Source organism: Alosa alosa, chromosome 17, assembly GCF_017589495.1.
Source record: "Alosa alosa isolate M-15738 ecotype Scorff River chromosome 17, AALO_Geno_1.1, whole genome shotgun sequence".
Classification (NCBI taxonomy): domain Eukaryota; kingdom Metazoa; phylum Chordata; class Actinopteri; order Clupeiformes; family Clupeidae; genus Alosa; species Alosa alosa.
The window spans coordinates 11,322,452-11,350,436 of record NC_063205.1 but is presented as its reverse complement, the minus strand read 5'-3'; the positions used below and the strand labels follow the sequence as shown (position 1 = coordinate 11,350,436).

The window sequence follows — 27,985 nt, the reverse complement described above, 5'->3', positions numbered from 1 at the left end:
ACCAATTATTCAAAGATTGCAGAGAGTGATAGTAGTTTTGAAGCCTGCTGGTCAAGTCACTCAAATGTGTGAACCATGGACTGAAAAGGTGAGACCATGGGTGAGACGTGTTATGGACAATAAACCAGCCAATCGGAGTTGAGCGAACCCTTTTATCACACAACATTGTGAAATGTGCCAAATCTTGTGTCTGGGATTACCAGGTTATTTTCATAAAGTAATGGTAACTAAATTTGTATTCATACTGATGGAATGCATAACGTTTTGAGCAGCAGATCCTTGAATATGTATTTATGTTGGTCACTATTGTGTTAAGTATTTTGAAATATTTATTGTGCATAATAATATTAGCTACTGGTTTAGCGCCAAAACAACAGTAGGCTACCTAATCAACAGCTTTATCTCGTGCTAGCAGGCAAGCTTATGTCTATTGAGAATAATGTTGATCAATTAATTTAGATGACTTTACGACTGTAATGTAAAGCGAAATATGTAAACCTTACCATTTAATTTGTGTTTGCTAAAAAAAAAAAAAGATAAGTTAACTTACTGCCACGATTGTGGTACATGCTATCTGCCCCTTTCATTATGCTAACTATGTCTCTTGAAAATTAGCATAGAAGCTACCGAGTTGACTTGCATAGTATTAGTTGAGTTAGCTTGCTGGATATTTTGTACGGCAGGTGTGCATCTTAAATTCCTGGTTATACACCATTATCTTTCTAATAATGTAGAAACAATGACGAGCAGAAAAACAATGAACATCAGAGATACAGAGCTCACTTCATATGGTCTGGAAAAGAAGGTCGAGGTGGATGAACATCAAAAACAACGAAGACGGGCTCTGCAAGCACGTCATCGAGCCACCTTAGCTAGTCTCTTCGATTCTTTAAAAACGGTCGTCTGTCCAGGCAGCAAGAAAACTCCTGCAAAGGTAACTACCGTGGATTTTTAAATATCCAATGCCCATCATTTTAAGCATGTATGTAGGCCTACGACTCTTACCTTGCAATAAACGGAAGTGGAGAGGGCTAAAGAGTGTTTTCTTGAGGACCCTGGACCAGTTGTTTCTTTTTGCCGTCTTGACTTTACTGAGGATTGGAGTGTATTGTGCTTTAAAATAAACATGACGGTTTTACACTCTTTTACACTTGAGTATATAGACAGTGGTGGACATTACTTGAGTACATTTACTCAATTACTGTACTTAAGTCACTTTTTCATGTATCTGTACTTTACTTGAGTATTTCAATTTTGTTAAACTTTTTACTTTTACTCCACTATATTTTGTTACAGCTGAATAACAGCTGAAGTTCCTTTTGGAAAAAAAGACTGTCCAAATACATGTGTACTTACATGTATATTTTCTATTAAGCGAACTAGGCTTTAAATAATGGTGTTGCCTAACCTATGTTATTGTCATATCCACTATTTACTGTACCTTGTTGACCCCTTTTCACAATATTGATGTTACCATAACTAGCCTCTTGACGCCATCGAGCAAATGATAAACAATCTGACACTATCAAACACAAAAGGGAACACTTTGATTTGGTCCGAAAGTGTAATTTATTCAAAAAAGAAAAGTATCTAAGATAAGATATCACATTAGTTTGTTTTAGTTCTTTCTACATACAACAATTATTAGCTGACTTTGTCCTTGAATGGAGGAGAAAGGCTCAATGAATGCCTGTCTGTGCCGAATCATTTCAACAATAGTAAATGCAACTGTATTAGTCATAATACAATTCAGGACTTTTGATACTTAAGTACATTTGAAGGCAAGTACTTTTGTACTTCCACTCAAGTGGAAATGTAAAAAGAGGACTTTTACTTTTACTGGAGTAACATTTGACCATGTGTATCTCTACTTTCACTCAAGTACAGGATTTGTGTACTTCATCCACCACTGTATATAGATCACATAAAGGTGATATTAATTGGACTCTATCCCCACACCTTGAATAGTCTACTAATAAACCAAAAGCTAAGTAAAACGTGTGCACGATATAGCAAAATGTGTGCACGATTTAATAAATTGAGCGCACACAATCTAATAAAATGATATCACAATTTAGTAAAACAAGTGCGCTATGTAGTAAAACGAGCACACAATATACTAAATTCTACACACAATCTAGTACAATTTAGAAAAATGACAGTTTAGAAAAATTTGCTACAGTGAGCACACATTCTCTACAACAATTACTTGCAAGGACACCTCCCGGGCTCCGTAGTTTTCTCCGCCATTTTCCATACCTTTAATGCTGAGGTCATGAAAGAATGCACAAAATATGCATTGCTTGATGTATGAATAAATATGCATCGCTTGATGTTTTGCTTGATGACAAAAAATTACTTGATGTCTCTTACCACTGTCACTCCTCAGGAGCAATGGATCTCAGATTTCCATCAGTGTGATGAAAAAACAATATGTTTGATTTTAAACATGCTACATTATGATATAGCATACAATTATATTATCATGGTGGGATCATTAGTGAGATCTATGTAAAACCTGTGTTATGTCTCTTGATTACTTCTTAAAGCTGTGATTTCCTGTCTTTCAGTGGAAGATTCTGGATCATGCCAAAGGATACCTCAAAGAGAAGGAGACTTGCCTCAGCTATTTGCTCTCATTGAAACGTTAGTATCCATGCTGGACTGGATATACAGCCACATTGATTATTTTGCAACAGATTTACAAAATCCGCCCACAACATCATACCCACTACTTTTCTGTCCGCTAATGAGTAGCTCAGTGATTCAGTTTGTGGCTGACCTTATCCTGCATAGATAAGTCATGAATCTGCTTTATTCACACTAATGATATATTGCCTGATCTTGTGCAGTTAATTTGTGAATCTGCTGAATTCACATTTACACATGCAGCGACGTTATTGTAATTTGCCCAAGGGTAACATTGTCTGGAGTCTAATAGCTGAATAAATTATTGCATAGTAGTTTTATATATATATATATATATATATATATATATATATAGATATATATAAAGATGACAGTTTTCAGATGACATTAAGTGTTTACATAATTGCAAAAGGGTTCTCCAATGTTTTCTCAGGCGTTTAAAATTATATCAGATTAGTAAACTGAATGTGCCTTTGCAACATTGGAGGAATGGGTGCTGATAATGGGCAATGTCGATATTGCATTAAAGATCAGCCATTTCTTTCTACAACAGTCGAGAACCCTTTTACAATTATATAAGCACATAATGTAATCTGAAAACTGCTGCCCTGATTAAAAATACAATGCAAATGATCCAGCTGGTATTCTGTCTATAATGGAGTGGAATGGAAATTTCAAAGTGTTTCTAAACTTTTGACTGGTATGTGTAGTATATATATGGTATATATCAATATGTTCAAGAGTATTTTAAATTGTTATTTTTGAACAGACCCTGAAATGTACAGCACTAACGTTTTTGGTTATTTATATGTATTACAAGGGTCTTACCTGGAGAGAGAGGAAGGGCCCAACTCTTTGGAGGAAGTGCAAGAGCATTTCCGAAGGCTCTGCTCCAATTGCGTGTAAGCACTTTGTAATAACAGTGCTGCACCACCAGATGGCAGCATAACTTCATGGTAGACTTGTAGCCCCCTCCTGGATAATGTTTGCACTTTGAGGGTACCATCACTGTGATGGGTTTGTCTGCTTCTGTATGGTAGTCTGTGTCCTCATGAAGCCGAGGATTTCCTGGGTTTCAGTGAAGATGCATAAGTGATGCCATATCGTAGGAAATAAAGTCATAGTCTTATCTTCCATGATGTATTCTTAAGACGTTTATTCTTGCATGAATGCTTGTGTTTAATATTTATTTTCCTCCACGTCTTGCCCTTTCTTCCCTTCTTTCCCTCTGTTTTCTTTTCTTTCTTGTTCCTCCATTCTCCACTCTTTCACCCATTTGTCTGTTTCTTTTCTACCATTCCCCCATCTCCTGACCCATCTCTCTCTCTCTATCCCTCCCTTTTCCCCTTCCCCTATCTCCTACTTCTCTCTCTCCATCTCTCTCCTCCCTGTCCCTCTCTCAGCCTGGAGCCCTCCAGTAGGCGAGGCCGGTACCGGTGCTCAGTGTTGCCCAACGTGGAGGAGGAGGAGGAGGAGGAGGAGGAGGAGGAGGCCCTGGAGGAGAGTGGCAGTGAGATCTCCCCTGACGACCCCACGGATGAGACGCCCTTCTCCCAGTCCTCGAGCCTTTCCGCCTCCAACATCCAGGAGTTTGAAGGGTGGGTTCATCTCAAGGAGCTGCATCCCATTGATTTCTGGAGATCAGTGTTGCATTTAGCCTCTTGTTATTATTCCACTGCTTGGTTGAATTTCCCATTGTCCTACGTAATTTAGAACGTGCATTAACATATGTTATTTGGACATCTATGAAGTAGATCCATTGTTTTGGCCGTATCACACTTGTATATTAATTCGAGCTCGTTGTGAAGTTTAAAGGAACTGTCACGTACAGTATGTGTCAGATAAAAGTAGTTCTACAAACAAGACAGTTTTAGCGATTAAAACGTTTAAATTATAACAGGAAATGAACAAAACGCAAGTGGCAACAGTGGAATAAGCGGGATAATGGACTCCACAGTGGTCTGTTAACAGAAAATAATGCACCTACGAGGTTTCACTCCGCTGCGCGTCGGGCCGTATTACAACCTCGACTCATTATTTCCTGTTAACAGACCACCGTGCTGTCCATTATCCCTTAGTTAGGTTGCGGGTTCATGTGAGAATGCTGTCCCCTCCCCAGCATCCCATACAGGTGATTGTGGAGGATCTGTGTAGTGTTTCATACCCTTTTATTGACACCTTAGTACTTCCACGTGTGTCCTCTGTCATTGTGTTGAGATAATGGAGTATGTCTTTTATTGTCGTTAATGCTAAGATGGTTAATTATAGTAATTGTGCTCAAGCTTTGTGCTCAAGCTGAAATATTTCCCAGGTGTTATGACAGGAGTAGGGAAATATGAAGCTGATATATCATCCAGATCACATTGCATATCAGTTGGGCATTATAATCAGGGAATTTGGCTGTGAGGTGAGATGTCGGCGCTGACGTATTATTTCTCACAGTCCAGATGCAATCTGTTGTCATCTCACACAGCGTGGTAACAGCCCCATTTGTGCAGCGCGCCAAACACATGTTGCCCCTGGTGTCCTCAGAAGTGGCTCAGAAAGGAGCGATTTCTGCTCAGAAAGGAGCAAATTCTGTCTTTTTTTCCTGTTCGGGCTACTCTTACCTGAGTTATCGTTCTTGTCCGCCGAGAGCACAGCCGTTAGCCCTAAGAGGCTGCTCAAGGGCTCTTTGTTTTCCGAGCCAGCCGCTGCCAAGCCCTTGGCACACCTGGCAGCGCTTGGCCAATGGAGGGTATCTGCGCCCCCTCCCCTCTTCCCCATCTGCCCAAGTGTTCTTCAGAGTGCAGGAGAGAATGATTTAGTCACTCCTCCGAACCACTTGCTCTTGATTGCTCTTATTAAAAGACGGCCGAGTACAGATGTGCGTCGGGCGATGCCAACGAAACACTGCCGCCCGGCCAGTAGACCCCCTCCCCATCGGGACCTCACAGGGGGGAATTAAAGTCTACCTCAAAACGTCACACGGTGTTGCTTTGTATTAATCTCCGCCTTGGCACACAAACGCTGCACCATCTTCCCAACGCTCACCTTGGCAGAAGAATTGCGGGGGGAGAAGTTTGGTCGGCAGCGCTCTGCCAAAAGACTGCCTCGCCCCGTAATGGCCCCGTGCACTTCCAACTTCTTCTCTCGCTGCCACTTCCCCAGTCTTATCGAGAGCTGTCGGAAAGTCATCTGGAAATCGGTCGTTCTCCCCGAGGGACATTCTTCCGCCTGCATGCATCCGGTTTCTGCGCCTATGAGCTTGTGAGCCCCCGCCCACATAGACCTGCTCCGTGTAATATCAAATATATTCAGTGATTCCTGATTCTCAAATTATTCAACAGCTGTACAGTTTTGTTTTGACCTGGAGGTACTGACTTACTTTTTGCGCTTCCCTGGCTTCAACCATCTAAAATGTATGGGCAGACAAAATGTATGTCTGAATAAATGTATAAATCTAATCCTTATGTTAAATTAATGATGTCTGTTGAGTGTATTGTACATTTCTTGTCTTGTGTTTTTCCTGTGACCTGAAGATATTGCCGTTACTTGTACCCCTACACTTTCAGCCATATGTAGCCACATATATATTAATGAATCAAGCTTCTACGTTACATTCATGTTTAGATGTATGTACATTTTTAGTAGCTTCTCCTCTTGATGTCTGAAATGTATATGATTTTGCTGCCAGGGAGTGTCTGTCGAAATATCTATATGAATCGAGTTCTCGTGTTGAATTAATTCTTGAAGGTACTGTACATTTCAAATTGATTTCAGGGGTGCATATCCAGTTAAAATGTCTAAAGCAGACATATATGTGCTTGTATATATATTTGTGGCAGGTACTTATACTTCTGTAGTTGTGTTGATAAGTGTTGTGGTGTTTATTGTGCTGATTGGTGTGTCTGTGTTTGGGTGCAGGTACTTGTACATCTGTTACATGTATGCAGATTGGTGTGTCTGTGTTTGGGTGCAGGTGTTATCCGGTAACTGGCTTTCATGTTAACTGGCTGGACTGTTTACTTTGCCTCTGGAGTTAACGTAACCGTCCCCTTCTCTTGCAGGTGTGTTCAGCTGATTTAGCCTCCGATACCTGGCCGCAGATTCGTCTGTTTAACTCAAGTTCAAATAGAAATGTTCGTGATGCTCCACTTTGTTGTTTAATGAAGCTTTACAACACGATGTGTCGGCGTTGGAAGTGTCAGGTTGTCTGTAGTAGGCTACATGCGCTGGACCATGAATATGCTACCAAATAAATAAAAGTAAATAAACTCCACGTGGGTCTTGAACAACTACTAAATTAAACTGCTTGCATGATAACCTGACACCAACATGCTTGCACCACTAACCAGTTGACACTTCCCAGTGAAATTGGTAATACTAGGCCTACTAGTAAATGAGGTCACCTAGTATGTTATTGTGTTTAGCAGGTTAACACAGTGGATTATGGTGACTGGCTACTGTGTTATCTTGCAATGTTGCCCAAAGTAGCCTATCATGATTCAGTTTACAAACATTTCACTGATTGCTGCCAGGCTGTGGAAGCCTCTACTTGAAGTGTCTTATTATGAACACCAGCAAATAAATAAAATAAACAGGTTCAACTATGAGATTCGAACTCGAATGACAAAACTAGAACTATAATCTGCATATTAACCTGATGCATATCACAACGAACGTGAAACACGCATTAAAACGCACAATGTGCAGGAGAAGTCTGTGTCTTCATTTTACACAAAATTTTACATATCACAAAAGATATGTAATATCAAATATCACAAGATACACGTAGGCCTAGGCTATTTACGTTCGTGTTTTGACATGTTAACATAGGTTTGAGATGTATTGGATTTAGCCTATACATATTTTAATAATTTATTTCTTATCAAGTGATAAGTTGCATGTGGCTCAACAGGTTGATGCGTTGACAATGTTTTTTTAGTCTAGCCTACGGGTTCAATCCTCGCCATTCACAGTTTTTTAAATGTATACATTTTTAGACCAGCAATGCTTCCTCAATTTAGGCTGAAGACTAGGTGGCCACGGGCAGCCTGACCAGCAGTCAGTGAAACGTAAAAACCATTAAGCCTAGGCTATAGCCTACTTTGAAGGTCTAAATGGCTTGGGCAATGTAGCAAGATAACACAGTAGCCAGTTACCATGATCCACTGTGTTAACCTGCTACAAACACAATAACATACTAGGGGACCTCTTTTACTTGTAGGCCTAGTAAATAAGTATGGCCAATTTCAGTGGGAAGTGTCAGCCTGGTTAGTGGCGCAAGCAGGTTAATGTCAGGTTATCATGCAAGTAGTTTAATTTAGTAGTGGTTCGAGACCCACGTGGAGTTTATTTAGTTTTGTTTATTTGGTGGCATATTCATGGTCCAGCGCATATAGCCTAGCCTACTACAGACAACCTGACTTCCAACACCGACACATTGTGTTGTAAAGCTTTATTAAACAGCAGTGCAGCATCACAAACATTTCTATTTGAACTTCAGTTAAACAGACGAATCTGCGGCCAGGTATCGGAGGCTAAATCAGCTGAACACACCTGCAAGAGAAGGGGACGGTTACGTTAACTCCAGAGGCAAAGTAAACAGTCCAGCTAGTTAACATGAAAACCAGTTACCGTATAACACCGGTACTTGTATATCTGTTACATGTATGCTGATTGGTGTGTCTGTGTTTGGGTGCAGGTACTTGTACTTCTACCGGCAGACGTTAGAGCTGCTGGTGCGCAGCGGGGTGCTGGCCCCGGAGCAGACGGGTCTGGCCGTGGTGTCGGAGGCCATCTCGGGCCTGTGGAGCAACCTGCCGCCGGAGCGCCGCGCCGCCTTCCAGCAGTGCACCCTGGGAGCCAGCCCGTACGCCTGGATGGGCTGCTGCTTCCTGAAGGAGGCCCCCGCCGAGGAGGACTGCTCCCAGGAGTCGTCCCAGTTCCCCAGCCAGGAGGAGGCATCCCCGTCCTCCCTGCTGCAGGAGGTGAGCGCGAGACTGTGTTGGCTAGCCTTGTGAGTGTGTCACACCTGCTCTCATAAGGATGTGTGTGTGTGAACATATGCATATAGCATCGATGTGCATGTAAGAACATATGCTTGTTTGTTTGTATGTGTGTGTTTGCATGAAAACACTGGGCATGGGTGTGTGTCTGTGTGTTTTTGTATGTGTGTGTATGAGTATGTGTGTGTGTGTGTGTCACTCGTCCTCCTCCTCCTTCTTCTCCTCCTCCTCCTCTCTCCCACTCCCTGTCCAGCCAGAGACAGCGCGGGGCTGTTTATCTCTGGCCAGAGGCGAGATGCCTTATCAGGCCGCGGCAGAGAGCAAAGAGCCGCGCGCCCGCACAGCGCGCTTCGCCAGCCACCACTGGACGTGCCAGCAGGACGCTCTCCGGACAGATGCCATCACTTAATCTGCCATGCTGCTGCGCGTGTGTGAGAGAGAGAGAGAGAGAGAGAGAGAGAGAGAGAGAGAGAGAGAGAGAGAGAGAGGAGGGAGGGAGGGAGGGAGAGAGAGAGAGACAGATAGAAAGAGAGGAAGAAATAGAGAAAAATAGAGAGAGAGAGAGAGAGGGGGGGGAGCAAGAGAGGAGACCTGGGAATAAGCCGTCCATCAGGAAATCTCTTTTCCACCACCTGTGCACAAGTAGGACGCTTGGATTGCTTGAGTTATTTATTTATTTTTTTGGTGTTGTTGTTGTCATGTCGTCACCACCATTGTTTTCTTGTGAGAGTGGAGGCAATGCCAGTTTTTTTAGGGGTTTTTAGGGGCATTTATGGACTGAAATTGGGTGCCAGGAACATGTCTAGCCAATCTTTAGAGGCCCAGAAAATACGCGTCTGAATAAGGCCCAAAATAGCTCACCATGTAAGCCCTGGAGGACAGCGCAGTGTATGCTCGTTTGAAAGTACTGGACAAAGGCATTGTTCTCATGTAAAGCACTGCACAGTCTAGGTGCATGAGAAAAATGGGGGAAGAGAAAGCCCTTAATGTTATTGGCTCCTGCCTCTTCATAGAATACAAAGCAACAGGTCTCTTTCTCTTGGCATCTTAATAAAGGATTAAGTACGGTCTTGGTGGATCTGGAATTAGGAACGGGGGGAATAATAAAAAGAGAACTGTAACTAGTTCTATGTCAAAGACATGTCCAGGAATGAAACATGCAAGATTAAATGTAGCATTTTGTAATTGAGGTTTTCTGTAAAAAACAATCCCCTGGAGTGCTATGTATGTTGATAGCAGAGTATGTTTTTGTCTGATGTGCGTTTTGGGTTGCTGAGTGTGTTTTGTTTGTGCGGTTTATCAGGACCTGCTCCAGGATGCCTATGATGTGGTCAGGAAGGACATGGACTCCAGCTCCCAGGCCAGGTAACCTTCCGTCTCCATCAGCTTCACACACCCTCTTTCCCAGTTTGACATCTCGCCCACTATCATATCACTCCTCTTCTCTACTCTCCTGCTAACACTCTTAGACTGCTCTGTGACAGGTCTCAGAAATGTCTGAAGTCTGTAAGGTTGACTGAAAGGTGTGAATTGGTTAGGTCTGGAATAGTAATGTGTGTAGACATTCTGGAATTAACTCACTTTTATTAAATAAATATGACTTTCTTCTTTCTAGAAGTATATGTTGGTTTTTTATGTTAGGTCCAAAAATGAAATTAAATTTAAACTGAACGCAAAGTTCATAACATTCACTTATTTGCTGTATAAAGACAATTTGAAACTCAACAGTCAGTCCAGGACAGGAATTCTGTTTGATGAAGCGAGAGCAAGAACTCAGTCACCCCAATTATGATGTAACTCCACAGAAGAATGAATGCTTTGTGAGACTGCCACTGAAAAGTCTAGACAGTTGCTTCTGTTATTGTTTGAGTGGGACTTCAAAACAGTGGTCCAAAAGCAGCAGCCTGTCGGCAGACAGCCTGTTCTGCTGGCAGCAGCTGGTGTATGGTTTCCCTTGTCAATGAGTACACAGGAGAGTTGTATATGCTATTGAAAATGTAAAAAAAAAAAAAAAGATGTGGATCAATTCATGTCATGTAAGTTCGTTGTTTTTCTCTAGTCTTTACCGTCGGACTGGGCAGAAGTTTGCATGGGGACCAAAAAAAAGTTCAGAGTCCTCGGTTGAACCCCAAGGCGGCAAAGCCAGTGCTTGAGACATGAACGCGGGTGACGACTTCACGCGCCTGACTGTCAGTCAGCGTCAATGTCTGCCTCGCCGAGAGTGATGCCTCCATCCCTTCCTAACATCTCCATCAGAAATGAATTGGTAGAGACAGAGACAGTCATGGCCATCATCTGAAGCCCTAACTCCCGAGTCTGCCTCTCTCTCTTTCTTCTCACCAGCTTTGTCTCACACCTCCTCTCTCCACAGAACTCACACCTTCGCTCCTCTCTCTCTCTCTCTCTCTCTCAGGTCCTCTCTCTCTCCCTCTCTCTCTCTCTCTCTCTCTCTCTCTCTCTCGCTAGGTCCTCTCTCTCTCTCTCTCAGGTCCTCTCTCTCTCTCTCTCTCTCTCAGGTCCTCTCTCTCTCTCTCTCTCTCAGGTCCTCTCTCTCTCTCTCTCTCTCCCTCTCTCTCTCTCTCTCTCTCTCTCTCTCTCTCTCTCTCTCAGGTCCTCTCTCTCTCTCTCTCTCTCAGGTCCTCTCTCTCTCTCTCTCTCTCTCTCTCTCTCTCAGGTCCTCTCTCTCTCTCAGGTCCTCTCTCTCTCTCTCTCTCCCTCTCTCTCTCTCTCAGGTCCTCTCTCTCTCTCTCTCTCTCTCTCTCTCTCTCCCTCTCTCTCTCTCTCTCTCTCTCTCTCTCTCTCTCTCTCTCAGGTCCTCTCTCTCCCTCTCTCTCTCTCTCTCTCAGGTCCTCACACTCTCTCATGCTCCAGTCGCTCTTCCCCACCCCACGTGACGAGAACACGTGTGCTGCTCTGCATGTTTGTTTCTGTGGTCCTGAGCCAGCCTTCTTTCCCCCATTGCCCCTCTCTTCTGTCTCCATCCCTTTGTGCACTCACTCAGTCCATGAGAAGATAGATAGATAGATAGATAGATAGATAGATAGATAGATAGATAGATAGATAGATAGATAGGTAGGTAGACAGACAGATAGACAAGACAGAGATTAAGATGGAACAGCCTTCCTCTCTCTACCTCACCCTTAGTAGTTGTGATTTTTCTGTCACAGCAGCATCGCCACCAGCACAGCTTCTCTCTTATGTCTCCCTCACTCTCTCTCTCTCTGTCTCTGTCTTACTCCCTCTCTTTTGTGCCTCAGTCCCTCTCTCTCGCTCTTTCTCTATCTCTTTCACTCCCTCTATCTCTGTCTCTCTCTCGCACACACACTCTCTGATGCGGTCTCCCCTCCCTCTCCTGCCCTCTCTCTCTCCCCCCCACATATACATGTGTTTGCTGCTGTCCCTCTGCAACACACACACACACACACACACACACACACCTCGCCCCCCTCTCTCTCCGTCTGCCACCCAGAGACAAATCACACTGAAAGTAATAGTAATCTCACAGGGCTGCTTGCTATTGCTATTGACAGGGAGGGACGGACAGAATAGATTTCTGCAAGAATGCGCAGACACTATCCATAATTTATGAGCTGTGACAGCAGCAAGTTATTTTTGAGCCACTAGTTTGCAAGTGTGAGAGTGAAGTGTGATCCTTTTACAACGTCGGAAGGGTCTTTTATGAAAGGAAGAAAAAGAAGAAGAATATGTGGGTGTCACGGCAGTTTAAAACACTAAAGGCCCATTCACACCAAGAACGATAACGATAACGATAACGATAAATAAATATCGTTCTCGTTAATATGAATGACGACGTTCACACATAAACTATAACGATAACGACATGAAGAACGATATCGTTGGGGATCACTTTCAGAGCGATTTTCACAACGATAAAATGGTAATAGCCAATCAGAACCCATCGAATTTTAGCCGTCACATTTATTAACACAAGGAGAGACTTTGTTTATCGTTGTTCAGTGTGAACGCTTTTTATCGTTATGGTTATAGTTATAGTTATCGTTATCGTTCTTGGTGTGAATGGGCCTTAAGGCTGCCCACTCACCTTCAGCTGAATTGCAAATGTGCAAACTCTTGAGTTTGCAGTGGCATAAAAAAAAACACACTGTGTCATCATACAGAGGTGTGTGTATGTGTGTGTGTGTGTGTGTGTGTGTGTGTGTGTGTGTATGTGTGAGTGCGAAGCTGCGAAGTTTGTATATTTGAATTGCTCATCTTCACAATAGACATGTGCGGACAGCTCTGCCTCGCTCGACCTTAACCTCGCTCTGCACCCATCACCGTACGAAACAGCTTGCCCGCGCCGTGTAACGTCGGGGTGGGGGGCGCTCAGGGCAGTGGGGGCTCATGCCTAATGCAAAACAGTATAGAGAGGCTCTCACTCAAGCACGCCCAAAATGGAAGCCGGAGGACGGACCCAGGAGTGTCATTTTGGACATCAGTTACTGAAAATGATCTATCTCTGAGTGTGTTTGTGTGTGTGTGTGTGTATCGGAGAGAGAGTGTGTGTGTGAGAGAGAGAGAGAGAGAAAGAGAGAGAGTGTTCGTCAGTGAGGGAGGATGTGTGTGTGTGTGTGTATGTGTATATGCGTGCTTATGTGAGTGTGTTTGTGTGTGTTTAAATGAGTGTGCTATTCAGTGTCTTGCATGAGGGATGTTTGCTGAAGCACACCTTTGGGGATGGGGTGGTGTTGGAGGTGGTGTTTGTGGCGGTGGTGTTGGGGTGGGGGAGAACGAGGCAGAGTGGGTGGAGGCGCTGTCCCGTAGGCACAGAGTGTCTCCTCACGTAGAGCTCTAATGGAGACTGTCTGCAGTGGCCCGATTGAAGCAATCAATCACCGTCAGATGCTTGGCTCCTTCAGGACCACAGCATGCCATGCACACACACACACACACACACACACACACACACACACACACACACACTCACACTCACACACACACACACACACAAGGACATATACTTACACATGTATAAATACACTTACACATGCATAGACCCACCCTGTGTTCTTACTCTAGTGAACTTAGTGAAAGAGTCATGAGGGGCTTACATAATCAGACAATTGTTACACATTCACAAATTCTCCTATAGTTACAGCAACACATATGCACACACACATTCCTATGCTCACCTGTAGGTATAGACCTTACACATATACTACCACATACAGAAATAACCATATGCATGTAAGCCATCATACAGTAGCATGCAATTGTTTGCACAATCCTTCTTGTACACATATCTTTACACTAACACACCCGCACATGCATTAGGAAAGTTAATATATAACTTTAATGTGTACTTTCATCAAAATGCATGTAATTCCAAATGCATTCCAACTCAATACTCAGTCCAATGCATTGAGGACATTAACTTTTGTGCTAGATGAAAAATCTAATTGTTTCCTTGAGCAAAAAAAATCAAGCTAAACAGCTGTCCAAAATGTATTTCCCATAGTGAATATTAATATAGTTACACAAAAAGTCCATTAACAGTTATTTTTTTTCTACACTCATGAATGAAATAAAAACAAACCGCACAAATTAATTACATTTAGGTCTGCTGTGTCCAATTGTTAGCACACAATTAGCTAATAATCACATACTGTACAATAACTCTCTTTCCTGGACTCAATCTATGCAAACGTGGTTTGAAAAAAGCCAAGCGATGTCCTACCATTTAAAATGTTGGTAATTGCATTATTCAAATGCTTGTAACCTCCTAAAAGCGCCATTAGTCATTGTAATTGAAAGCACTAAGGGAAGCAGAGGCCGTAAGCGGCAGTACTTCCTGCCATGCTAAGGTTTTAATACGTAGTCAATCGCACGTCACGCTGGACCTTTCAAGGACCGGGGTCGCTCAGGCCAGGTCAATGAATTATTCATGCTACGTCACAAAGTCCTCTCCAATTACACGTAGGCCCGCACTGCAATTCCATGGAGGTGTAAAGAAATTCTAATGTTAGGCAGTCATTGGAATACTCTCTTTTTTTTTTAAGGTAAATTCAGGACACAACTAACTTCACCAACCTCTCTCTCTCTCTCTCTCTCTGTCTTTGTGAGTGTGTGTGTCTCTCTCTCTCTCGGCCAAGAGAAGCAAAAGAACAGCTTTTTTCTTCTTTTTTTTTATAAAAAAGAGCCACTTTAATTGGCCTCCTCCTTAGTTAAATAGCAGGCTGAAGATCCCTGAAGCCCATCACTAATTCACAGTGGTGTGGAACTGAAGTGAAGAGGGGCATTGGGAGAGAGGGCGAAAGGGGGCGTCATTAGGAGATGAATCTCCCCTAATTTGTCAAGGATCTCATTTTAATTGGCCGTCCAAACAAACGGCCAGGGAGCTTGCTACTTGGCCTGCCTTGCATCTCATGTCCTCCTTACACACACACAAACACACACACACACACACACACACACACACAAACACACACACAAACACTCACACACTCACACAAACACACACTCACACACACACACAGCTAGTTCTCAGCACAGGGCCCTTGCGATCGATACCCTGCTCAGCACTCACAGTGCCTGAAGCTAACGGCTAATCAGCAGGACGTGTGCAGGCAAGGGATTCATGGCTCTAGTCCTCCTCCCCGACGCCTATGCCACCCCCACGCTACCCACTACCCATAATCCCTCTTGTACCCCCCGCTGGCACAGGCGTGGATCTGAGCAAAATGGGAATTGAAGCCACCTGTCTTTTTAAGAGGAGTCACCGAGAAACTTGCACACACACACACTCTGCAGTTTCGCTCTCTCTGCAGCTCTGCAGAAAAATTGCAAATGTATACCCGTTCTTTCCTTTCCAAAAATGGTATTCAGTGTTTGTACTAACAGTAACAGTAGTCATGCCTGCATTGCAGGCAGAGGAGAGAGAGTCAAAATTAAAATCCTAGGCGGAATTATAAAGTAAATACGTAAATAAAAACCTGATTTACCTGGTTAATTAATCCCTTTGTTGCATGACGTTGATGCATTGAGTGTGTACTGTACTGCATGCTGAGAGCAGTAGAATGATGTGGTGCTCTGTGTGCTGCACATAGTTAGAGCTGCGCATGTGTGTGTCCACAGCCCTGAGCCGCTGCCGTCATCTGGAGGAGATTTCGAGAGGCTGAGGGAGATCTACAAGGACATCATGGGTTTTGTCAAGGGCCACATGTCCACAGAGCTGGAGTTCACAGAGGTGGGTTTGCCATTTACTAGTAGACATTTGCTTATCTAATGCAGTGTTTCTCAAACTTTTTCAAGGGCCACTTAACCCAAAAAAAAAAAAAAAAAAAAAAAAAAAAAAAAAAAACTCATGGACCACCTAGCTAAAAAAAAAAGAGTAGACCTACTTCAACACTTCAACAGTATATTACACAATAGGCCTACTGACTGAACCACCTTGCTCAGGACCGTTTCAAGGAATTTGGGGGCCCCAAGCAAAATGGTCCCCCCCACCGCACGCAAAGCCTACAGGAACCACAGCATAGCCATACAATTTAAGTTCACCCACACTTTATATAAATACAAAATGTTGACAGTGCAAATACTGCTGTTGCATATATATACTGTCCAGTAGTTTTGAACATTTTGAACATTTGAACGTACCATAAAATCCAATGTCAGCTTCTTCCTCATGAATGGAGGATGAAGTTGATGGTGTACCTTGGAAAATAATTGAAAACAAATCTGAAATTACCTGTGAAGTACGTTTCCATTTCACTGTTAGCATATTGGAAAAGGTCATTAACAGCTCAGCTCAGTGAGAGAAATTCACTCTACCTTCATCAGTGGAGGTATCCTTAGGAAGAGCCTGAGGGCTGAGAAATTTAAGCAAAGCACCTTGAGGGAGAAAGAAAAGATATGTTAGCATTTCCATATTTTGATATTTAGAAGGGATGCAGCTGCTTTCACAACTACCAATGCTTACTGTAAAAACATCCCAAGCTAATGTTATACATTGACTTAGGCCTACTTGTAGCTTAACATAGCATTTAAGCATTCTGCTGTTTGAGAATTAGACAGACGCACCTGGTGCTTTAAAGACAGTAAACAGCTGGCGTGCATGAATACTGCTAGACATGAATGTTCCAGTCTGCTTTGATGCATCGATGAATTTATCGTGTGGATTTCCTAACCCCATTTGGTAAATAGATTATCACGGTCAAATAGTTAGTATAGCAGAGAAGCTATGCCACTTTCATCAAAACCTATTACAAAGCTATAGCAATGTTATGTCATTAAATACGATAAACAGTGATTCTGGAACAGGTCTGCGTCTACCTTATCCCGTTAACACACATATTACAGTATATAACCATATTCCGTCCGTTCGAGAAAAAAAAAGTTGTGCCGACTGTTCTAGTTTGTTACAAGCAGCATGGGCCGTCAGGCAGGTAGTTAACATAAACATTTTTTGCTAGGCTAGCCTTCCTGCTGTGACATTACACCATTTGTACAAGACAAGTAGAGCTATTTTATCCAGTGTAATTTATCACTTACCACTATCTTGTTTTTTCTCGTCATCCTCTTCCTTTCTCTTTCTTTTCCGGCTTCCGGACGCATAACTCCGCTTCATTATGACTGCCGATGTTTATATTTTCGCGGCAGCAGAGATCACGAACCTGTCTGGCTGGCTGCTGTCAGCGACTACTGAGAGGGGCCCCCTTGAGGGGGATCCTGGTATTGCCGGTAACAGTGTTGTTGCACTTTACTGCATTGACTATCAAAGGGGCGCTCACAGTTTGTCGTTGCATTTTATTCTTAACCAGTCGTTGTCTTGTGGCCCCTGGCCAGCTCGGGGCCCCAAGCAATTGCTTGGTTTGCTTGCCTTCTAGCGACAGGCCTGACCTTGCTTATTGTGTCAGAGGATTCATATTATTTAAACTGGCATAGCTTGCATAGGCAGTGTAAGAAAAAAATAGGAAAGGTTTTCTCTTCTTCGGATTGATACAGCAAAGTGGTTTATTCCAGTGTAAAATGGTAGAAAGGTTCACAAAAGTTCACAAAGGTTCAACCTATACCTGCCCTCGGCATATTCTCTGGAGTTCTCTCTCCTTCGTCCTCTCTGGGTGAACTACTTTGTCCTGTCTCAATGAACTAACTAAAAGTTACCAACTCAAGTCATTATATGCTGGTCTCAATGCAAATTAATCTGGCTTCTACCCAGATAGCATTTTGTCCTATGTATATGATAATTCAGTTAACCTCACATCTTTTGCTGGGATGGTTTTCAATGGCTTACCCCCAAAACCCATTCTATGATCGTTGGTGTTTCACACCTCACCTGGCGCCAAACCGTCTGGCCTGCCATCAGAACATCAAAACTTTATCTTGGTTGGGAAAAAGGATATCACTCATACAATTCGGCAGGATTAATTCCTTACAGCAGTGTTGCAGAAATGTTTGGATTTACAAGTTGGTTCAATATTGCAAACAACGAGGACCACTTGGGATAGTTTGCCCACCACCAGTGGTCCCTGGCCCCCGGTGTGTGAGAAACACTGATCTAATGGTATGATTCTATTTAATGTATTCTATAATGCCTTTAATGTACACTAGGGATGCTACGTTACACGGTACACCCTTCCAAGGTTCCATACGCAGATGTGACTGCAGTGGTACATCTATTATTTCTTATTATTTCCGAAACCTGGTCGTTGCACCGCAGACTAACATGCACGTTGTAGCCCTACACTCATAGCAACACTGCTGGAGCCCACCAGCATTTCCCTGCAGCCTATCAGCGCTCTGTGTGGGTGTGTGTGTTCGTAGGAGTTTGAGAAGAGAGAGAGAGAGAGAGAGCACACACAGCTCCCTGACAGCTCTAACACAGCCACAGTTCAACGTTTTGCAGCAGTCCATGCGGTTCACCTGCGTCGCAAGCTGTGGGGTGGGGTGGTCCTTACAGATCATGTATCAACCTTGGACTGTTGCACCACTAGGAGTTGAAATTCATTTGAATTAAAAAGATGTTTCTGTGTTGTGGTCCCACAGTATGAGTCATTGCCACACGTGGTGTAATTATACCTGTTAATGTTCTTTCTGAACTATAAAAAAGAGATAGAAAATATTACTTTAATATAAATAGTATCACCCCTGTGTAATATATGTAAGTGAGTAGTACTGCTGTTTATAGTGGTGCCTGAATACCTATGCTAAGAGGGGAACTTGGCAACTATTTCAACGTAATAAACCTGTTTAGAAATCATTTGGATGGTTAAATGACCTGTTCCGGTGAAAATGGTGACTTTTCCCGCTGCCCCTAGCGTCCCCAGGCGGAAAACCAACCTTGCAACATTGAGACTACCGTCCTGGAAAGAGAAGTGAGAAACAAGAAACTCGTTTTAAATCGTGTTTCTTACCTTGTACCATCCACATAGTCTGCCGAACTTACGCTAACCGGTTTGCTAGCTTGTAAACAAATCCATGTGCTTTATCGTTACCCTTTTCCACAGTTTGAAATAGCATAATGCACAATTTCTTCAGCAGAGGGGGAAATCCTGCCAAGTTTCCCTTTAAGATGGTGAAAATCTAACCCTCTGGTTAGGTTAGGTTTAATAGAGATTGTATGCGTTCCATGGATACGCTGAAAAGCATGTTTGCACTCACACAAAGAATGTACAACTATAAATACAGCGGACTGACAAAAATAAGTTGGTCTGTTCACTCTGGAGATTGGAGTCGGAAATGTACAAAATATAATGCACACATTGAAAGCTGCCCCATACTTCATTTAATTAATTAACTCATTGTATTTGTTAGGAACTGTGCATGACTGCAGAGTACCAGGAGCTTTTCCTCAATTGCTCTGAGAGCTTTGGAGAACCGTTGTCGCCCCCGTTGCTGTGACCCCTCCAACCCTCTGCCTCATTCCTGCTACTTATCTGGTGGATGTTGATTTTTAAGAGCACTCGTTAATTGTGTTGTCGAACCCATCTAGATGATGTAGAAGTGCGGATTGTTTACAGGCTTTGTTTTTTGTTTTTGTTTTTAAAATATGTTGCCATGTTTTCAACTAAATCTTATATTATGATGTTTTCCTCAGTTGATGTGTTAGCATACTTATGGCAGCATATATGTTTTTCTTAATAAATGCATAATTTTTTAACAAATATGAGTATTTGATTTATCTTCATGTGTAGTAATCAGGCAATTGGGAGTCTACTTATTCAATGAGCCATTTACAGTGTTATTCTAGTGTTGTTTTAATGCTTGCAAAACATTGCAAAGATTATTTACAGTTAATGTCCATGATGAACTGTTAACAGAACATTGGCACTGTTAGGACGATTGCCAAATGTGTCAAAAACCAAAATATATTTGAAGCATCACTATGCAAGTTTTGGAGTAAGATTGCTACCTAAAAACCTACAATGTGGGCAGTCATGGCCTACTAGTTAGGGCTTTGGGCTTGTAATCGAAGGGTTGCTGGTTCGATCCCGGACAAGTAGGAACGGCTGAAGTGCCTTTGAGCAAGGCACCTAACCCCTCACTGCTCCCCGAGCGCCTCCGAGAGCAAGGCAGCTCACTGCTCCGGGTTAGTGTGCTTCACCACAGTGAGCCCCGACCAGTGGGCTGCGGCTGAAGTGCCTTTGAGCAAGGCACCTAACCCCTCACTGCTCCCCGAGTGCCGCCACTGTAGCAGGCAGCTCACTGCGCCGGGATTAGTGTGTGCTTCACCTCAGTGTGTTCACTGTGTGCTGTGTGTGTTTCACTAATTCACTGATTGGGTTAAATGCAGAGACCAAATTTCCCTCACGGGATCAAAAAAGTATATATACTTATACTTATACCTCACTGTGTGTTCACTAATTCATGGATGGGATAAATGCAGAGACCAAATTCCTTGTATACGCAAGTATACTTGGCCTTGAAACCTGATTTATATTTTACAAAACCTTGGAACCTCATTAGTTCACTGCTAGAAACATCCCAATTTGTGTCATTTAGCAATATATTCAACAATGTCATGCTTTGAAGGGTTTGCTTTCATTTTTGCAGTGTGTTTCAAAACATATAGTGCATACCATGAATGGCTGCTGGCAATGACATGTTTGTTTGTCCTCCATATAACAATATGCCATTAAAATAAATTCGCAGACAATACCAAAAATAGTGTCCTAATAAAAGCATGCTTCAAAATTGGCAAATTGTTACATGGTGTTGCTCTAAGCTTTACTGATACAGTGTTGCAAACCTTGGGAATTTTTGGGAGTGAGAAGTGTTGGCGAGGTTTTTGGCCTGCAGTGAATAGTAGAGGTCTCAGCATGGGGGACTGCCTGTAGTGAAGCTTCTGGTAGTGCTCACGTCACCACGCACGCACACACACGTCTATAAACAATGAAGCCGTCTGGCAACTTCTTTAACACCCCCCCATCTGTGCCGTGTGCAAGTGTAAGTGAATGGTATCTTTTGATCTGGACCGTGTGATGAGTGTGTTTGTGGGTGTTAACACACCATGGGCTGTAGTAAGCAAGACCAGAACTGTCTAATCGAACCACAAACCATCAGCTTACACCTTGTACACCACCGTAGCCATGCCCAAGCCTACGCATTAAACTTTAAACTGTATTAATGAACAGCTCCTCCCTCTCCTATAAAACTTTTAATAAGCCCCCTGATAAGAGAAATGATGTCTGGCCACCTCAATTAAGAATGAGGGACATAAGATGGCAGTGATGGAGGGACAGACACACACACACAGAGGGAGGAAAGGAGAGGCCCCGTATCATTAGCACTCATTCAGCCATTTTGCGAGGCTGCCGACTGCCAACCCTGGCCTGTACCTCCTCCTGTTCACTTATCTGGTGTCGGTGCGGAGAGCCTCTGCAGTGTCTGTAGCCCCCATTGTGTGTGATAGTGTAATTACCTTGCGAGAAAAAGCAGAGGACCCGCTGTTCTGCCCAACACCCTCTAGGGGGGATATATCGCACACTGGCATACTTAAAACAATGACAATGGGCATGAGATATAAACATTTAATTAACACCCCTCTGCTTTAATGATTTTTTTTTTAATAGTCTATCCTTTCATCCGTTCTTTTTTCCTTGGTCTCATTGTGCTTACCTGATAAAAAGGGGCAGCATGGAGTTTTTGTTTGATGGATTGCCGATGGAGTGTCTGGGTTGTGGATGTACTAATAACGTGCCCATGTGCACCACCTGATGCTGTGCATGAGGCTGGATGCCAGCGGACTGCAGGGAGACTGGACTCTGGTGTTAACCTGGTGTTAGGCCTGAATGTGTGCAATCTTGCTGAGCCCCTTGGAGATGTGTGACTCCTGCTGCTACCTTTTTGAAAATTCTGGACACAAAACACAAGGGAGGCACTGCATGGCTTATTTTGCTCAATTTTAATTCAGGTAGCAGCATATCTTTCAGCTCTGTTCAGACAAACAGCACACACAAAGACACATACACACACACACACTTCCCTGTATTCAAAGCCCACTTATAAACACACGCACACACTCTAATTGACCACTCTACCTTATAGGTGCAGTATGTTATTGTCTATAATTTAAAATGCTTTCTTTGCCCATACATCAATCAGGCAATTTTAAAGGCACAATGAAACGACAGGGGTTCTATTATGTCAATGCATTATATGATTAAAAAGAAAACGCAAACAACTTAAAAAAATGTCATGATGCTGTGAACACCGTTAGCTATTTTGAATTGGTGTCAATTTATAACCTGCCTTTAGAATGATTTCATAATTCTGTGTTACTCCAAGTATGTAAGCATTTTATTAATAGACAACAACAAAAACAACTAACACTGCACCTGTCAGCACAGAACTCAAAATATGCACACTCTCTCACACGCACACACACACATTTTGACACACCTGTCCATAATACTGTGTGCTCTTCCTGATGCATTAGCCCATGAACACCTGGGACTGGGAGCTCTAGCCAGGGAAGACATGCACGTGGCAGTGTGCTGACCTCTGCCAGGAACACATGTCAGGCTTCCTGTGTATTTGTAACTTTGCATAAACCCAAATCAACTAAATCATAACCAACTTCACTGGCCAAAATACTGTTACACATACAGTGTACAAGGAATTTGGCTTTGGCCATTGGTTATCCTCCAGAAGATAATTATACCATTTACATAACACAGCACAGCGGCACATCATCTCTTTAAAAGGCTGCATTATCACGAAACCCAGCTAAGAGCCGACTATGTGTCCCCAGCTCAAACAGCACAATGTCAAATGTCACCAATATGCAAGCAGTCAGGAGTGACTCGGCAAAGGACACGTGTTTATTTCAAATCAACATGTTGAGGGGCCTGAGAAAAACGCCACCTATATGCAGTATGTCGGCCCGTTTTTATCCAAAATGAAATGCAGAATTCGGGGGAGCGCTGGTGCATGCTGGTGGCCAACACCACATACAGTCCAGCGTTTCCATGACGACCCAGGTTTGAGGGCAGCTTGAGGTCATTTGAGCCGGAGGTCACTGCCACTCATCTCCTCTAATCTCCTGTCACGCACAGGCTAATGTCATAATTCTGGTTGGGGGGCATGTGGTGAGCAGTGGCCTGACTGCATCCGTACAAACGAGTTCCTGGATGGTCTGCTTTTGCTCTCCCATCCCAGTTTTCAAAAAGCTGTGCCAAATGGAAATCTGTCCAATGGCCCATGTGATTGCTTGTTGTTATATAGTGGGTCACTGTTGCCATACAAAAGCAGCTGGTGTGTGACCACACCAAAAAAACGAGTGGAGCTCCCTTTCCCTTGGGCCAACCCCCAAGCCCCAGTCAAAGCTTGCTCATCTAGGAGCTCTTCAGCCGAAATGGGTTTTTAAGCTGTGGAGGGAAGAAAGCAAAAGACCAACCTCACACATGTCCGACTACAAAAAAAACGCTATACCTTCAGGTGGACTACAGAAAACCACTATACCTTCAGGTGGACTTGTGTGCTACAGACAGCAACATTTCAATCACTGCCTTTGACACTTCTGTAATATTAGTAACACTGCACCCGTTAATATTCCCTTTAACAATGTTTGATACTCTCTCATCTCCACACTCCACTGTGGAGTTAGTGCAGGTCTGTTTACTCTTTTTTTTAGTTAAGAGATAGATCTGTAAACATACAATTACATAACACTGATTTCTGTTTTGTTTTTAAAAAGGTAATAGTCATACATGAGAAAGTGTCATGTACTGTAACATCCATTCAAATTGTTATCTTAAAGGACGGCGTTCCAGTGGTGTAGAGACAAATACATGTCTTCTAAGATTGACCAAATGATGTATCCATGTTGTTGGAAAATCATAATGATTTTAAAAACAAAGGTTAAAATGAAAACGCACAAAATGAGCCACACTTTTAGTTTAAGAAAGTCAGTCAAGGTGGTAGAAGTATTTCTGTCTGCTGTGTTGTCTGATCTGACAACTAGTCCTTGTGGTAAACACGAAACAAGAGACTCGGTGGCCCATTTCCCCCAAACTAATTATGCCCACTCCTGTCTGGCCGTGTCTTTTTGGGATATCATTTTGTCGGCTTCTGCCTCTGGTTTCTTCCGCCCGTGTCTTCTCTCTCTCTCTGTTTACCCTGGGCCACCCGTCAAATAAATGGTTCTGTTGCGCTCATATGTTCGGAATTGCGTTCGCGGCCGCGTGAACAAATAATGCAGCAGAAAATTGCCCAGATGAATGAGCACAGGCGCGCTTTTTTTTTGTTTTTTCTGGCCCTCTTGCTTACACACACACACAGACACACACACACACACACACACAGGCAGGCAAAATGACTTTTCAAGGCTTCGGTCTGAGCTCTCCATTAGCGGGAGCCAGGCATTCTCTTGAAGGCATGGCTGCATTTATCCCAGCAAATAACAGCTGGGTGTCCGCACAGTGGTGCCGGCCTCGCGGTCACAGACACACAGAGAATGGACGCGCTCTGGAACAACTGCCATCCGTCACCGACTGTCATCTCTCTTCAACCCACACAAACCAACCCCCCCCCCCCACCCCCCCCACCCCCTCTACCCCTGCAGACCCCCTCAGTAAATAAATGTTAGTCCAGTGAGCAAGTTCCCCCTCTGTTCTGACTTGACCACCAAAAAACATATATATCACAAAAGAAAAAAAAGTTAAAAAAAAAAGACAACCAATACTTTTTTGAGAGGACACATTCAACAATTTTCTTTTCCACTGACAACACCACTTTGGTGAGGACGGATAGCACTCCTCCTGGACGGCCTACACTGCCCACAGAGCACAGGGCCCCTGAAGAGTCACGCTGGTCTCGCCCTACTACAGGGAGGCGAAATGGGGTGGACACCAGTCGGAGGGGCTCCGATGGCTCAATAGGATCTTTGCGAATGAACTCGCCTTTAAAGGACGACTATTCTCTCCTTTCCAAAGGCTCTTTTATTTTCTACTCCAGGGTCTTTGTTGGGGGGGGGGGTATGTGGCTAGGTTTGTTTTGACGGACAGAAGGGCTAGCTGTTGTTCTCGGCCGTCATGTACTTGAGCGCGGCGAAGCCATAGCGACGAGACATGTTCTGCTGGAACTCCTCCTTGAGCATCTTGAGGCAGACGCGGTACTGCTTGTTGGAACGGAACTTGGTGATGTCGAAACTTGGCGCGTGCGGCATGTGGATCATGTAGGCGTTGGGCAGGACAATGAATTCATACTCCTAAGACAGAGACAAAAAAGAGGCACATTTAGAATAAGCTGTATCTGTAAACTGCTACAATGGTTTTGGGCAAATTAATCGCTTGACAAAAAACTTTGACAGACACAGCGATGTTATATATGGTATAGCTGTACACAAATAGTCATATGGTGCATTGGTATAGACCCTTTCAAGAGAGTTCCATTATCAGCATCATAGTTGGCCCCACAAGACTTCCTTTTTAACATTCCATATGTTATCTTAATGCAGAGGAAGTAGATTGGGGCCCAAATAGAACGTTCAAGCATTGTTTTTGTTTTGATTGTTGAAAGGGTCCATAAGGTAGAGTCTGTGTAAAGTCAAATTATGTAGTATTAAGTCGTAACATAAATGCAAGCTCATCGATGACCTGTAATGACCATCAACTGTGTAATTTTCAAAGGTCCAGTTCTTGAATTCAAAAACCTTCTAAAGAACAAAGCGATCAAAGAAATGAAGCAGCATTAATGCCAAGAACTTGGGTGGGCCCGTTCCCAAACAGTGGGCACCTAACCTGGGCGTCCAGCTCCATGATGTGGGCCACCTTGTTCCAGCCGAAGCCCACGAATCGTCGGTCGTACTCCGGCGAGTCCCTCCTCACCATCACGTACGGCTCAAAGTCCGACTCCCACTGCACGCGATAGGGCGTGGTGGCCGTCCGCCATTTGGCAAAGTTGGTGGGGGCGTGGCCTTTCGTCCACACGTGATACCTAAGAGGAGATGAAGACTAGCTGATAGTGACATCATCACCCAAACAGCCAAACAGGTGAAGCTGGGCTCAGAGACTGGGAACATAATCTGCAAAAGACAGCCCTATATTGAGATCACCTCGTGAAATAGGATGACATTGTGGACTGACTACAGATCCCATACCACACACGGGTCCACATCCCACGGGAAACCGTGGTCCAAGTCCAGCCCCGGTCATTTCCCGGTCCCACCTCATCTCTCTCTCCCACTCTCTTTCTGTCACTCTTCTATCCGATTAAAAGGCCTAAAAGCCCCAAATGAAATAACACATAAAAAGATCTAATGCTGATTAACTAATGAAGATGATTGCTGTTTTGACTTCATTTTGGCATAACCGAAAGCTATGCATTAGTTAGTAGAATATCGTCTGACACTGTCTGACAAAGTTGAGCTGTTGAGCCTCTGGTATGTTAGTCCGGGACTAGAGGGACGATTCAATTAGATTTTTTTTTTGTTCTAAAGGTAACATTTGGCACTATGGACTACCTCATACTGCGGAATTGCGGTGTCAAGAAATTAACATAAGAATATTAATAAGCCGAAGAATATTACATTCCCTTGGCTGGCACTTGGCCTTAAATATACAGGAAAGAAAACTTCATTATTACAAGTATCCTTCACAGAGTGCCCTTTGGGATTCTTATGAACAAGTTCTACTTCTTGTGGACATTGTGTCCATGAACTGAAAAAACTGAAAAAAGCAGCTTTCGTTTGCCATTGAAACTTTTGAGAAGTAACTTTTTTCTTATATTATACAAATGTTTTCCTCTCCCTGACATAATGGATGGCCCTGTAGAGCTCTATGGTCTGTGCCACTTTCGTTCAAGCTTTTATGCGCCCGTCCTTGATACAGTATGTGCATTCATGTTCAGCAGCAAAAGTGTGAGAAGAGTCACATGGAACAAATGTGTCAGAGAAATGGAGAGAGAGAGAGAAAAAGAGAAAGAGCAAGAGACTAAGAGAGAGGGAAAGAAAGAAAGAGAGAGAATGTCTGGCTTTTACCTGAAGGTGAAGAGAGTGCCCATGTCCAGCTGGGACAGAAGCTCAGCTTTGGATTTGGGGTAAGACAGACGGTAGCGGAGCGTCTCGAACGCCGGCACCACTAGAGCCTTCTTGGTGCTGGCCATGTCCAACTGCACCACAGACTTCCTGGTAGGGGAGGCATGAGAGGAGCGTTTTCACACAGACCTCTTCTAGACCCCCACCCCCAAACGATCAAACACTCACAACAACTCAGTGGACTCAAAGGGAAAGACTTTCAGCCAAAAAAAAAAAAAAACACTCTTTTCAATCTAGTTTTAAAACAAAAGATAATCCCTAAAAATAGATGAAAAAGAATAGATGAGAGAGACAGAGAAGTTTGAGAAGTGAGCTTGCATTTGAACGGATATCAGAAGGCCTGTGAGTCATGCTCTGAATCTGGGATAGGGCCAGAGGCACTCACCTGAGATACTCGTACAGGCCGTACATGGGCAGGAAGTCGATGTCGGACAGGAACATGTAGGGCGTGTTGACCTGCCTCATGGCCACGTTGCGCAGCAGGTTGACAGGGTAGAACTGGCCCTCCTTGTAGACGATGTGGTAGCCCACGTTGCTTCTGCTCATCAGCACCTCGGAGCCCTGGGCGTAGCGCAGGAACTGCTGGGCCTCAGCGTCCGACAGGTAGAGAGCCAGACTGATGGGGCCCTCCCAGTGCTTACAGATGGCCTCCAGCATCTGGAGCCTATAGCACACACACACACACATATAAAGAGTAAGTACACATACACACACTTTGCAACTTTGCATCAATAATCACAACCCAGAATTCCCCCAGTGTTTGACCAGTTCACTCAGCATAGGTCCATCACTATCTCTTATCCAAGTGTCCAAGAAGCTAAAAAAAAAAAAAGGCATGCATCGCCATCTC

General features: G+C 43.5%; 2 protein-coding genes across 5 annotated transcripts in view; one reads left to right on the top strand and one right to left on the bottom strand.

Annotated features, from left to right (window-relative positions):
* On the top strand, positions 1–19,740 carry LOC125310712 (stimulated by retinoic acid gene 8 protein homolog). Of its 3 annotated transcripts, none has more exons than XM_048268352.1 (9): positions 1–88; positions 735–934; positions 2,571–2,646; positions 3,470–3,551; positions 4,053–4,247; positions 8,336–8,621; positions 9,943–10,004; positions 15,735–15,846; positions 19,413–19,740. In XM_048268352.1, exons 2-9 carry the CDS (start codon positions 740–742, stop codon positions 19,497–19,499), a joined length of 1,095 nt encoding a protein of 364 aa, XP_048124309.1. In that variant the 5' UTR covers positions 1–88; positions 735–739; the 3' UTR covers positions 19,500–19,740. The 3 variants fall into 3 exon arrangements, with proteins under 3 accessions (XP_048124309.1, XP_048124306.1, XP_048124308.1); XM_048268349.1 differs by lacking the exon at positions 1–88 and adding an exon at positions 138–223; XM_048268351.1 differs by lacking the exon at positions 1–88 and adding an exon at positions 150–217.
* A 4,922-nt stretch (positions 19,741–24,662) lies between these two features.
* large1 (LARGE xylosyl- and glucuronyltransferase 1) overlaps positions 24,663–27,985 on the bottom strand; it is a 65,451-nt gene continuing 62,128 nt past the window's right edge. For both annotated transcript variants that reach the window (XM_048268574.1, XM_048268575.1), the window contains 4 exons: positions 27,521–27,799; positions 27,079–27,225; positions 25,841–26,036; positions 24,663–25,308 (listed from right to left, as the gene is read on the bottom strand). In XM_048268574.1, coding sequence (XP_048124531.1) covers positions 25,111–25,308; positions 25,841–26,036; positions 27,079–27,225; positions 27,521–27,799 — 820 coding nt within the window. In that variant the 3' untranslated portion in view covers positions 24,663–25,110. The remainder of the gene's footprint in view (positions 25,309–25,840; positions 26,037–27,078; positions 27,226–27,520; positions 27,800–27,985) is intronic.

Coding starts and splice junctions, on each gene's coding strand:
- LOC125310712 (XM_048268352.1), top strand. CDS start 740: ATGACGAGCAGAAAAACAATGAACATCAGAGATACAGAGCTCACTTCA. Junction 3,552..4,052: donor AGGCTCTGCTCCAATTGCGT/GTAAGCACTTTG, acceptor TCCCTCTCTCAG/CCTGGAGCCCTCCAGTAGGC. Junction 10,005..15,734: donor GACTCCAGCTCCCAGGCCAG/GTAACCTTCCGT, acceptor GTGTGTCCACAG/CCCTGAGCCGCTGCCGTCAT.